Source organism: Lepus europaeus, chromosome 15, assembly GCF_033115175.1.
Source record: "Lepus europaeus isolate LE1 chromosome 15, mLepTim1.pri, whole genome shotgun sequence".
NCBI lineage: Eukaryota > Metazoa > Chordata > Mammalia > Lagomorpha > Leporidae > Lepus > Lepus europaeus.
In genome coordinates this window covers 36,256,152-36,270,237 of record NC_084841.1, presented here as the reverse complement: position 1 = coordinate 36,270,237, position 14,086 = coordinate 36,256,152, and the positions used below count along the sequence as shown (strand labels likewise).

The window sequence follows — 14,086 nt, the reverse complement described above, 5'->3', positions numbered from 1 at the left end:
TACAAGTTATGGAAAATTTATAAATAAATAACAGCAAAACTGAGAAATTTTGTAGTTGGAAGAGAGAAAGACAACTATCATTTTTAACTTTATTGTCCTACAGAGGTTTTATGATAAGATCTGATTTCTTTTCAATGTGTGTTTACTTATTGTGGGTTTATAGGTAGAACAAGTTTGCAAACTTGGCAAACCTATTTTTTTTGTGTAGTTTTATTTTTCACATGGTTATCAGTATGAAAGAAGGATTTTAATACACTTTTCTTTATTATTAGCCCATCACAATTATTGGTAGTGAGATGTCTCCTTCATGGCAATCATTCTAGGCACTTAAACCATGTTATCTTAAGGTACATTAGCTTTTAGAAAGAGTTCCTGGATGTGGCTATGATGATCAGTTAAAGTGAATCATGTTCTTTCAGTCGTAGAGTCTACTTTATGGTTGTAAGTTCCAGTTTTCTGTTGACATTACTTATTGAGTATAAAACTGGCATTCATAACACAGAACTTTTGAAATTCTCTAGGTGCTTTGTGTCAAATGGAATCAAGTATCATCACCACAGGAATAAAAGATTATGTGTTTCCTTTGCAGAAAGAATTTAACAATGACTGTAAGCTGAAGGAGAGAATAGAGGAAAATGGATACAATACCTATGCATCCTTTAACTGGCAGCACAATGGAAGACAAATGTATGTGGCATTGAATGGAAAAGGAGCTCCAAGGAGAGGACAGAAAACACGAAGGAAAAACACCTCAGCTCATTTTCTTCCCATGGTGGTCCACTCATAGAGGAAGGCACTGTTCATGGATGTGGTGGCACCAAAGGCTATTTTGCCAAGGATAGTTGGAATTCTTCATGAAGACAGTAGCTCGAAAGGCAAAGACACATGGCAGAGTCTGCTTGCTTAGACGAAATGAAGCCTTTCAAGGTTTTTGTACTCACTGCTGACATATGATGTTGTTTAAATTAGTTCTGTGTCATGCCTTATAATCAAGATATAGGCAGATCAAATGGGATGGAAGTTATCCCAAGTGAACAATATTGTGGCTGGGTTTTTTGGTTGTTGTTAAGTTTTTGTTTTTATTTTTGAACCTCTGAGATAGAACTTAAAGGACATGAAACAATCTGTTGAATGATCTTTGGGAGTTATTTATGGAATATGAACTCATATCAAAGACTATCAATGCTCATTCAAGCCTAATGATTCAATGAGCAGTAAGACATGCAAGCATTTACTGGAAAGCACTTGGGTCATATCACATGCACAACCAAAGGAGCTTTGGGTGTGGCACCGTGGAAGAGTCGGATAGGATGAAAAAGTATAAACATGTTAGTTGAAGTTGTTCTAACACTACAAATAGTATGGTATGCTTGTGCATTCTGCCTTCTACCCTTTCTATTTCTTTCTAAGTTATTTATTTAATAGGATGTTAAATATCTGTTGGGGTTTTAAAAAATATCCTCAGAAGCTGCCCTCTGGTTTCCCTTTTCTTTGTCTTGAGCACATCACATGCATGTTCATAACAAAGTATTTTTAAAACCTGGCAAATACTTCAAAAACAGATGAAATTAGGAAAGCAGTATGAGTGCCCCATGTACTATCAGGTGACTTGATTTGCACTTGTGCAACAAGAACCATCAACCATAAAGATGGCAAAGCTGTGCCATGGCTATAACTGAGAGATGTCTACCATTGTTTAAAAGTACACATTACTCCAGAGGCTTCCTTTTCCATGAAATAGAGCAGAAGGCCAAATCCTTCTCATCAATCTAATTAATTAATCTCATTAATCTCCAAGAAGCTACTAAAAGAAGAAAATTAATTGTTAAGTGCATTTTAGTAGCCGAGCCTCGTTGTTTACTAATGATTTCCTGCCATATGTCAGAGTGGTAAATGATGAAGAGGCTTTCTGCACATGGAAGAAACCTTCGTATGCCACATAATGCATCTCCCCCAAAGGAACCATCAAGAAATTTGGTTTGAAGTGCAACTGTCCCAGGGGCTGAAACTGAGCAAATATATCCTGGCATATGTTTAATCATTTATTGAAACCTGTTCAAGCTGTATGATCTAGTCTTTACATTACCAAATAAAACTTATTTTCTGTAAATTTAAAGAGCTTTAGAAGGTTCCATAACGTAACTGTATTGAAATTCATTTTGTTAGAGCAGGTATAGAAAACAACGCATAAGAGTTTATCGGTCATCATCACATTGTATTCCACTAAATAAATACATAAGCCTTATTTGCAGTGTCTGTAGTGATTTTAAAAAATGTAGAAAAATATTATTTGTTCTAAATACTTTAAGTGATGACTATAAGATTATATTGATGCTGCAGTTTTATCTTTATATTTCTTGTTTTGAAAAGTTTGCTTATTTTTATTGTCTGGACCCAGTATTTTGGTAGAAGGAAAAAAAAACTCACTGAATGTGTCTTTTTACTAAAATATAAGTTCTAGAAAGGTTGGTGTTTTGTGATTCTAACTTATTTGTGTCAATGCTTAACCAGCACTACCAGTAAACCTGTTATTTAAAACTTTGTTTTATTAAGACATTTTCTCATTAAATACTCATTCCTTCAAAAAGTAGCTACTTCAAAAGAAATGCATTTTGAGGTACAGTATTTTGGCTTATGGCTATAGTTGCATTTCATGGTAATTTGTTTCCAACTTGCTTTTTGACAAATGGGGTTCTAAAACTGCTTAATTGTTGTGGTTGGAACTATATGCTAAAATTTAGTTGGTAACTAAATCTGGGAACTATAATGTAATGCATTCCTATCGGAACCAGATAACGTCTTTCTTTTATTTTGAAATAAAAATGGCACCTGACACATGAACATGGACCACCCATAATCAAAATTAAATGTTTTGTGAGACAAATATAGTATTAGATGACCACATTAACAGTAAATAGGGCACAGACTGGATTCTGATTTCACAGAACCATTTAGATTACCAAAGAGACCATGTGTTAACAGTCTTCATTATAGGACTCAAGACACTAAAACATCTTCTAACGGACGTCTCAAAGCTCACAGAGGCCAAAAATAGAAAACAATTCCCCCCTTTCTCCTGACCCCCACTATCCCACAAACACGCCAACAGATAAAGACAGTAATTAGTGTGGTAGGGAGTAATGAGAACCCTCTTCATTTAAAGATGGCATCCTTGCTAAATATTGAGCTATAATTCTAGTCCCCTTTGCAACTACAGAAAGAAGAGCAGCTCCAGCCCTGACTGTTGTAGGTATAAAAAAAACAATAGTGATCTTTAAGGAGCTCTGCCTCTGTAGGAACCATGGGCCTTGGCCTGTCAAGTTAAGGTGCGTCAGCCACAAAAAGGTGTCCATCTGGGTGAAAGTCTGAGGAGAGTCCTCATACAGATCTAGAATCACTTCTTCTCCTACCTCCCAAAAGGCCGAACGGTATATAGTATGTTACATTTAAAGAAACATAATAAAAATGCTGGGAAAAGAAAACAAAAATATTGTCCTTGTTTGTTTTATTAGCCTAAAATTTTACCTGACGACCGCAAGAGAAGCTCAAGGGTTGTATGCACAATGGGGCGTGGTAAAATACCCCACAGCACAAACAACAACAACAGGAAAAAAACCTGCTCAAACATTTGTAAGGTTTCTTTAATGTTTTACATGTGTGAGTTGTCTGTCCTTACTCTAATAACAACCAAATGCTTTCGATTTTTCCTAAGTATTCAGGTCCACCTAGTTTACACAGTGGATAAAGAAGAATGAATTGAAAACAAGTATGGCTTGTGAAACAATGGAAGTTTTTTGGAGGAAAGCCAGGAGCCCACAAAATCTGATTTCAAGGGGAGGGAGTAGACCAATGAATTAGATTTGAAAAGGAGAGAGGGAAAAAAATACATCATAACACAAGTTGATTCCAAGGCTCAATAAACTTTGTGGACACAGTTTTAAGTGGACCAGAATTAATGTTGCACCTTTCTAAAAATTTGAATGTTCATTGTGGGTTTATGATTAATCAGCATAGTAAAATTTACCTTTTCCACATCAGTGAAGTCTTTAGCAGGTATGCATTTTGTCTAAATAATACATAAAGGAACTTCAAAATAATGTGGAAAATTGAAATAAAGGAAGTTTCTTTCAGTGCAGAACAATTTGAAATCTATGGATGGTATTCCATAAAATTAATTTTCCATGAACTTTTTACTATACCATGAAATATGTAGGAAACTTAAAATTAAAATACTTAGTACATTATACATGGTATCTATTTAAGATAGATGATAGATAGATAGATAGATAGTAGATAGACAAGTACCATGTTGAATAAAAGTTCTTGTCTCTTGCATCAGGCAGGGCTTTTGCAACTTAAGCTAAGCAGTAAGGACAGAGAAGAGGCAGATCTTACAAGGATATTATGGAAGAAGCAATTCCAAGTTCTACAGAACTGAGAAATGAAGCAATGATGCTCTGCTTTTTCTCAGACACTCATTTCTGTCCATCTCAGATTGGCTTTGTTTGATTGGCTGATGTTTGCTTCTAATATACTTCTTTCCAACTCCAAAACCTAACATTCCTTTTTCTCTAGATCCAAAATTGGAAGCATTCCTAGATATCACCCTTCCTGTTCAAACTTGAGTAACAAAACAACTTTTAGACCCGTCAATATAACAATAGATTTGGGACTTGTGGTTGATCAGTTTTCAGTTACATGACCACAAAGAGGCAAGGTCCAGATTTTACTATCCCACATGATTGCAGCTAGTGAGGAACTGGGCGCTAAGGAAAGAGCAGTAGTGGTAAGCAGGTGCAAAACCAAAATGTTGGTAAATACATCTATTTAAATGAGAGTACAGATTTAAACATGTTTCTTTTATTCCTATATTTTTCACTAATTCCAGTTATTCACAAATTTGTTCAAATCAGAGAAATCTCAGGATATTTTTATTTCATAAATGTTTAAAAATGGAAATACGATATTTGTTTTGGTTTAAGCAAATAGTAGAGCTCTAGAGATAGCCAGGCTCACTGTGGTTTTGCAAACTTGATAGAATGATAGGATAGACAGACACACGTTTTCACTGAGTAAATAGCTGGTCCTCCTATTAAATATCAACCTACACCACAACATGATATTATACCTATTTCTTTAAATTTATCCCTAGAATGTATACTAGTATTTTCAAGTATATCAACATAAAGGAAAATATCCTGAAACTCTGATGCCATTTATTTTTAAATTGTAAAATAATACAGAAAAAAGAAAAGCAAAACCTACTTTGTTTCTTTTACTATGTATTATGCACATTTCAAATGAGTTTAAGGAAAATTTTGTAACATATTTCTCCTTCCTTTTGAGGATTAGAGTAAAAAATGATACAAAATGAGATTTCAAATGAATAACCTACTGAAAACATCTTCGTAAACCTCATGTATTAAAAGTGGGATAATCGGCCAGCGCCATGGCTCACTTGGCTAATCCTCTGCCTGTGGCGCCAGCACCCCCGGTTCTAGTCCTAGTTGGAGCACCGGATTCTGTCCCGGTTGCTCCTCTTCCAGTCCAGCTCTCTGCTGTGGCTCAAGAAGGTAGTGGAGGATGGCCCAAGTGCTTGGGCCCTGCACCCACATGGGAGACCAGGAGGAAGCACCTGGCTCCTGGCTTCAGATCGGCGCAGCACGGCAACCGTAGCGGCCACTTGGGAGGTGAACCAACAGAAAAAGGAAGATCTTTCTCTCTGTCTCTCTGTCTGTCAAAAAAATAAAAAAGGATAATCATGATCAAATTAATGAGATCAAAGAAACTGGTTTCATTCCTCAGTGACCAACAATGAACAGTTCCCTGAGCCTGCTCCATCACAGGAACTAAAGGCAACAAGTCCCTGCCGAGAGAAAGGCAAATACCACTGTCCATGCATGTGCAAGCATTATTTTACAGTTTTATTATCTGCCACAAAAGAACCCTATGTTCATTTTTAATATAGGCAATTGCATCCTCTAGAGATGAGCACAGCAAATGAAGAATCAAAGCATCCCATGTTCCTCATTACAATCATAAATTGAACATATGCCTTCATACAACTTAGGCAGTGACCCCAGCTGTAGAATAACTAACTACAAGTATGGCCTTAACCCTCATGAAGTTTGGTTTTAATTACCTTATACACATCTTAAATGCCTAAATCATCTTACAATTTTCTAAATTATTTAGTTATCATTTCTGTGGTCAATTTAAGCTGCTGACAATGCAAATATTCTTTGAGAAGTCTTTCAAGGAGAAGTAAATTAAAACCAGTGTTTCATGAGGTATTATAAACTTTAAAAAGACTGCATATATGGTTATGAGAAACATTAGGGTTAGGGGTCACTTATCAATTCAATTCAGCATTAAAAACGTTTTAACATCTGCTATTAAACCACCAGTTTTCCCAATGGCTCTTTTTTTTAAAGTGTCATTATCAATATCTTTAGATATCAGTGGTATTTAATCCAATATTTGTAAAAATGACATATCTGTTTTTAGAGTGTTTTCAACTAAGAGAAACACAGAATGATAATGAAATGTATTTTGCAATCCAAGCTTACTCTGAATCACAAAAAAATTAAACAGGATTTTTAAGTCAATATCAGCAATCATTCCTCCTAATCTCACTCAAGCAAATCTCTATATTCCTTTTTCCAGGATGTCCTAAGAAATAGTCAAACTGACATATTTCAACTTCAAGTTAGTTTATGTTTCTCCTTCTCAATTGCAGTTCCAACTGATGTTAAGTAGCTATGTAAAATGCATTTCCTTATTAAACCCAGAAGACAAAGTCAGACTTTATTTGGACCAATCATCTTTAGCTGCATCAAATGAATAAAGACTTCATAGTAACAATAGAGATTATCGAAGGCAATTAGTACCTACTGGGAACCTAGACTTACTGTTATATTGTACTTTATAGGTGTTTTTAAAAGATTTTTCTGTTTCTTTCCATATATATAGATATTCCTTAGTGATAACGTGAATGATCTCTAAATTATTTAAACCAAATACAAGGGGAGAAAAAGCTGAAATTTAAATATGGGACTTGCTACGTCTCAGCACCTTATTGTAATGCAGCTTTATTTGGAAACCGGGTGGTTGCAGATGTAATTAGTTAAGATGATGTCAGATTAGAGTATGGTGACCCCTACTCTAATATGAATGGTATTTCTGTAAATACAGGAAATTCAGACACAGTGGTTTACATAGGGACAGTTGCCTTAGTCTGTTCAGGCTGATTTAACAAAATACCATGAACTGGGAAGCTTTTATTAAATAAAGAAGAAAAATACCTAGAAACTTATTTCTCATAGTTCTGGAGGGAAAGGCTGAAGTGAGTTTGCAAGTGTGGTTGAGTCCAGGTTAGGACCCACTTCCTGGTTCATAGAAATCTACCTTCTCACTTGAAGAAGCTCTCTGGGATCTCTTCTATAAAGCCACCAGCCCCATTCATGAAGGCCTTGCCCAAATGACAAAAATCACCTTTCAAGGCTCACATGCAAACACTAACACATTGAGGGTTGAGTTTTAACATAGGAATTGCGTGAAGACACAAACTCAGCAATAACACCATATGAGCAGAAAGGCAGAGACTGGGATGATGAGTCATCAAGCCAGAGAACACCAGTGATTGCCACAAACCACCAGGAGTTCGGAGGGAGGCTTGACACATATTCTCTCTTCCAACCCTCAAACGGAATCAACTCTGCTCACACCTTGACTTAAGTCTTCCAGCCTTCAGAACTGCAAGATGGTAAATTCCTGTGTTGGACCTCTCAGTTGCAGAGATGCCCACTTGCTCGGGAGGACGCCCAAAGATCCAGACCAGTTGATGCAAAAAGCACGAGGTTTTTATTGAACGTTTGCGCAAACGGGCCCCCACCTCAGGCAGTGAGGAGCCCTGAGCGGCAGTTTCACACAGGTTATATAGGCAACGAATTAGCATATGGAATACAGAGGTGGCACGGGATTGGCTGGTTCGGAGGGACAATTAGCATACCGGAGAATGCTGAGGAGAGTGCTGAGGGAACCAGCTGAGGAGAGTGCTGAGGAGAGTGCTGAGGGAACCAGCTGAGGAGAGTGCTGAGGGAACCAGCTGAGGAGAGTGCTGAGGAGAGTGCTGAGGGAACCAGCTGAGGAGAGTACTGAGGAGAGTGCTGAGATTCTCTGAAGGGGAGTGGCAGCTCTGCTCTGGGCATGCCTAGAGGTTATCTGAAGGGGATTGACTTTTCCTTCCCAGAGAACGTCCTGCCCGCTGGACTCTGGGGAACATCTAACCTCTTAAGAAGCCCCTGATATCTGCCCAGGCCTAGTTTCTTGTCCCTCTCCCCCATAAGGGTCCTTCACCTGTTGTTTAAAACAGCCAGTTTGTGGTATTTTGGCTTCCATACCAGGCCTTTAACTTAAGACTACATACCTTGCTGGTGCCGCAGCTCAATAGGCTAATCCTCCGCCTGTGGCACTGGCATACTGGGTTCTAGTCCTGGTCAAGGTGCTGCATTCTATCCCAGTTGCTCCTCTTCCAGTCCAGCTCTCTGCTGTGGCCGGGGAATGCAGTGGAGGATGACCCAGGACCTTGGGCCCTGCACCCGCATGGGAGACCAGGAGAAGGTGCCTGGTTCCTGGCTTTGGATCAGAGCGGTGCGCTGGCTGTGGCGGCCATTGGAGGGTGAACCAACGGAGAAAAGGAAGACCTTTCTCTCTGTCTCTCTCACTGTCCACTCTGCCTGTCAAAAAAAAAAAAAAAAACTACATAACTCATAGATAGGAAGTTGACACATCTGGAATCATAAGACTCATTTAATGCAACAGAATTGTTTGACAACAACCTTCACATCAACAAAGCGATCTTATCAAGCTCCTAAGGCATGTCACTGAAAAGCCTCACAAATAGTTTTGTTCAGTAAATTTTTATTTAACTAATAGATTTTTGCAGTGTCTATATAATCATGTCACACCTCCTGCCTCCAATTTTTTGTATATTATACAGAATGTTTCCAAACATGGCAGAGTTAAAGAACTACATTTAACCCATGTGTCAATATGCAAGTTTGATGGGTTTAAAGCAGGCCAGAGAGTTTAGTGAGGAAAAGACATCCCATTGAGAGTTTTGATTTTTCAAAAATCTTGATTACTAGAAAATAAAAAAATATACATAGTCTAATTAATACATGCAATATAAATCTTTGGTAGATTTCATTATTGCTTGATAATTTATGACAATATATTTTTTCTTTTTAAAATATTTTAATTATTATTTTTGAGATAACATTTTAAATTACAATATAGTCAAAGGCTCCACTAGAGTTCAAGTAATAAAAAGTTAAAAAATATATATAGTCCAGCAGGCAAATAGGCATAGACTATGCACATTAATAGAAGGAGGATTTTCAACTTCCCTCATAAAAGTAAATTTTAAAATATTTATAAAAACATTGAAACTATAGTAGTAGATAATTCCTATCAATTTGTTTGACAAGTATTTAAAGCAAAGTTTGAAAAAATACTCTAATTGCAGCAAAATTGGTACAATCAGGCCTTTCTTTCTTCCTTTGTTTTAATTTTAGCTCCCACATGTCAGGGAGAACATGTGGTAATTTTTTTTTTCTCTCTCTGGCTATTTCCCTCAACATGAAGTCTTCTAGTTCCAATTATTTTGCTGCAAAAGATAGAGTTTCATTCTTTTTTACAGTTGAATAATATTCCAGCATATATATGTATATGTGTATGTGTATATATATATATATATGTATATACTGCATTTTCTTTATCCATTCATCTGATGGACACCTTGATTGATTCCATATTTTGTCTATTGTGAACAGTGCTGCTATAAACATGGTGGAGGAGGTATCTCTTTGATACAATGAGTTCTATTATGATACCTATATAAAATATTGGAAATTGTGCTATTAAGGAGACACACTGTATAATAATTGGATTGGCTAACATATCTATATCTATATCTATATCTATATCTATATCTATATCTATATCATCTATATCTCTGTATATCCAAATACAGCCACCTTCAGATTAGAACATCAGAAGCTTCATATATATTAACAGTCTTTCATCTTAGAATTCAGATACTCTCTTAACCAACTACAATTTCCCTTGAAGATGTGTTTTGATATAAGTGACATTTTTTCCTATCCAAGACAAATTACACCAGGAATAGTTAGGCACCTGGACTCACAATAAATTACAATCGTAGTTTCTGTCTCTTTTAGTCTTACTTTTCCCAGTAGAATGGCAGAATCAACTTTTAAGTCCAAATATATTACTGAATGGATTTCTCTCCTATGATCCTACTATGTGCAACCACAAGATGGGTAAATGTAAGGGTTCTTTATTCCAAACACTAATAAATTCATCCAGAACCAACTACATAAAAAACAAAGGAAGACTTATGTTATATAGTCAAATCCTATAAGAAACTTTTGTAAATATGATAATATTAGACAAACTTTCTCTTGTAATTCATTTATATACTTAAAATGTTAATGAACCATTCCCACCTTTGTAGGATTAAGTACTGTAAATCTTTAATAATTATGCAATGTGTCACATACTTTTAAATCCATAATTCCTTTGACAAACACAAAAATTTAAAATCATCCTTTAGTGCTGCAGGAATTTAGCATATTAATTAAAAACATAACAAATGGGCTAATATTTTCAAACTACACTTACCTATACCAGATTCTATGTTAGAGATCTTCTCTGTTAAAGACATTATAGAAGGTAAGGTTTTCTCAGATTCTGCACTGTTGACATTTTTATGCTAGACTATCCTGTGCATTGTAGAATGCTTGAATGCCAGTAGTGACACAACAGTTGACAATCAAAACTCATTAATTTGGGGTAAATAAGCATTTTTATATTCAGTTTTCACCAAGTACATACTAGGTCTATATCTTTTCATCAACTTAAGCCTTACTATATGGTCTGTTCATTTCTCATTAAGTTTATTGCTAAGTATTTTATTATCATTATAATTTTCATTTTTGTTTTGGTTGTCACCTTTTTTCATTACATGTTATGGGCAACTACAAGTTCATGTTGTTTTAAGTTCACACAAATAGTTATCTTGTAGGGTAGATATTTGGGACTAAAATTCATCTTTCTTTAATTCACAGGTGAACCTATTAATATTCAGCATTCCTATAATTCTTCCTCTTTCATTCTCCTCTCTTTAGCATCTGAATCCTCGTCTTTTCTCTACCAGTAGTTAAACAAGTAAGAAACTTACAGATCTTTAGCAAGAGACCTCTGCTAGAGAAATAAAATTACACTGGGATAATGCAAAGCTAAATTAATCCTGTAGTGACAGGAGTATTCAACTTTCAAGATACCACAGATATACGTCACCAGAAAAACTTGTTCAAGATTTGCTTGTTATCAAATTGCATCAAATTATTTGAAGTGCTTATCTCTGCTTTAATACTATTAATTCTATGCCAATATCCTAATTTAATATATGAGAAAACTGAAGTTAATTTTCTTTCTCAGAGCTCACCAGCAGTGAAGCAGGTCTTCTGACTCTAAAAAGCGCCATTCTGATATTATATGGGCACTCTACCAAAGCAAAACAAAAAAGTCATCCTTTATAACTCAACATTCAATGTTTCAGAAACGTAACTCTAGGGACAATTAATGTGCTTGATTTTAATGACACATCTCTGTGGGTACTTTTTGTGGGAGGAATAGCATGTACTTTTTGAATCAGAGAAACATAAATTTTAATCTTAGCTCAGCCAGTTTCCAGCAATAAACTTAGAAAAGTTACTTCATTTAAGGTACAAATGAGTAAACCAAAAACTTGGGTAATGATTCGTAACACTTGGGAAGGTTGTAAGGATTGAATGTTATTATATTTATTAACTATCTTCCTTAATGCCTGTCAAGCAATGAGGGCTCCATACATGTTGATTTTCTCTCCTTTCTGGTCAATTGTAAACATTTCTAAAAAATTTCCTTATGTGGTAAAATAATAACTGGGTCATCTTCAAAATCTCCACATAAACTCAAAAGATTAGTTCATCACATAGATTTCAAGTTTAATTTGTGCATATTTCTTTCTCCTCTAGAAAACCTTTATCTGACTATTGACTGGTCCATCATTTTATATTAAAGTCATTCTTCTCTGAGCACGGTGGATTATGGGCACTGGATCAGTTTGTGAGGAGGTACTGTTTCTGTGTCACAATTTTCCTTGGGGGAAGATAGGTTTTCTGAGGCAAAGACAGTGAAAAAACACTGAAGCATAGACAGTTTTCCTACTTCAGATAAGGAGGTGGGAAGTTTGGCTTCTAAAACATCTATATATGTCTTGGTAAAACAGTTGTTTAACAATAATTCAGTTTTCCCCCTAACTAATACAGGTATGGCTTTTGTAGAAAGTGAAAATGGATGGGAGTTGGGAGTTGGCCGGATGGCATAGCGGGTAAAGCCACAGCTTGGGACCCTGCCACATGAATTGTTGTTGTTGTTTTTTATTCTGGTCTCTGCCATCATGCAAGTGACCCATATTGAGTTCCTAGCTCCCAGCTCCCAGCTCCCAGCTCCCAGCTTAGACTTGACCCAGCATAAGGAATCCCAGGCAATCTGGGGAATGAACAAGGAGATGGGCACTCTCTCTGTCTCTGTCTCTTTCTCTCTTGTTTCTCTCTACCTCTCAACTAAATGAAAACTGAAAACAAAGAAAGAAGCAGAAGTTCCCAAAGTCACCAATGTGTGATTGAGAGAGGCAAATTGCATGTGTAGCCTCAAGCCCTTTAATAGTCAGCATCAATCCTTTATAAGACAGGCTCCCTTATGACCTAAACATCTCCCATTCGATCCCACTTCCAACCATTGTTGCTGTGGGGATTAAGTTCCCAACACATGAACTTTGAGGGACATAGCAGGGACTATTTGAGAAAACTGTAGCAAAGATCCATGCCTTCTTCTGAATTATAGTTTCCTCAATTTTAACTTAAATACCATATCAGTTTAATAAGCCCACTGGAGAAATGTAAAAGCACACAACATTTTGTAGGAGCAAATTGATGAGGGAAATAGCAATTTTTGAACTAGCTTAGAGGGAGAGAACAGCATCGGCGAGTAAAAATGGATTTACCGGGGGCCGGTGCCGTGGCTCACTTGGTTAATCCTCCGCCTTGCGGCACCGGCATCCCATATGGATGCCGGGTTCTAGTCCCGGCTGCTCCTCTTCCAGTCCATCTCTCTACTGTGGCCAGGGAGTGCAGTGGAGGATGGCCCAAGTGGGAGACCAGGAGGAAGCACCTGGCTCCTGGCTTCAAATCGGCGCAGTGCCTGCCATAGCGGCCATTTTGGGGGGTGAACCAACGGAAGGAAGACCTTTCTCTCTGTCTCTCTCTCTCATTATCTATAACTCTACCTGTCAAATAAATAAATAAATAAATGGATTTACCAAGCTAGTTCCAGGATATGAACAACAGATACACGGGTACTACACTACACGCCAAAATGAGGCAGAGGCAAATGGCAATTCTCTTGTTTTTGTTTTTTTTTTTTTTTTTTTTGATGGGCCAACCAGAAGAAGGCACCTATCTTTCAGAAAAGTATACGCAAATATTCCAAAACGAGCATTCTAGAACAATTCTTTACAGAAAACAAAAGTGCTCTGAAGGGAAAATGAGATGTGTGTAGCTTTATAACTTCATGGTATGAGAGTTCATTTGAATTTACCTTAAATTCAAAAGTCAAAAGGGCCAGTGTTGTGGCACAGTGGGTTAACGCCCTGGCCTGAAGCGCCACCATCCCATATGGGCACTGGTTCTAGTCCCTGCTGCCCCTCTAACGATCCAGCTCTCTGCTGTGGCCTGGGAAAGCAGCGGAGTCCTTGGGCCCCTGCAACCGAGTGGGAGACCTGGAAGAAGCTCCTGGCTTCTGGCTTCGGATCGGCTCAGCTCTGGCCATTACGGCCCTCTGGGGAGTGGACCAGCTGATGGAAGACCTCTCTCTCTGTCTCTACCTCTCTCTGTAACTCTGTCTTTCAAATAAATAAAACAAATCTTAAAAAAAAGGCAACATTCTCAAAACTAAG

At 37.1% G+C, this 14,086-nt stretch overlaps 1 protein-coding gene across 2 annotated transcripts in view; it reads left to right on the top strand.

Annotated features, from left to right (window-relative positions):
- Positions 1–3,467, top strand: part of FGF10 (fibroblast growth factor 10) — a 90,452-nt gene extending 86,985 nt beyond the window's left edge. For both annotated transcript variants that reach the window (XM_062212229.1, XM_062212228.1), the window contains exon 4: positions 590–3,467. In XM_062212229.1, coding sequence (XP_062068213.1) covers positions 590–787 — 198 coding nt within the window. In that variant the 3' untranslated portion in view covers positions 788–3,467. The remainder of the gene's footprint in view (positions 1–589) is intronic.
- The last annotated feature ends 10,619 nt before the right edge of the window (positions 3,468–14,086 follow it).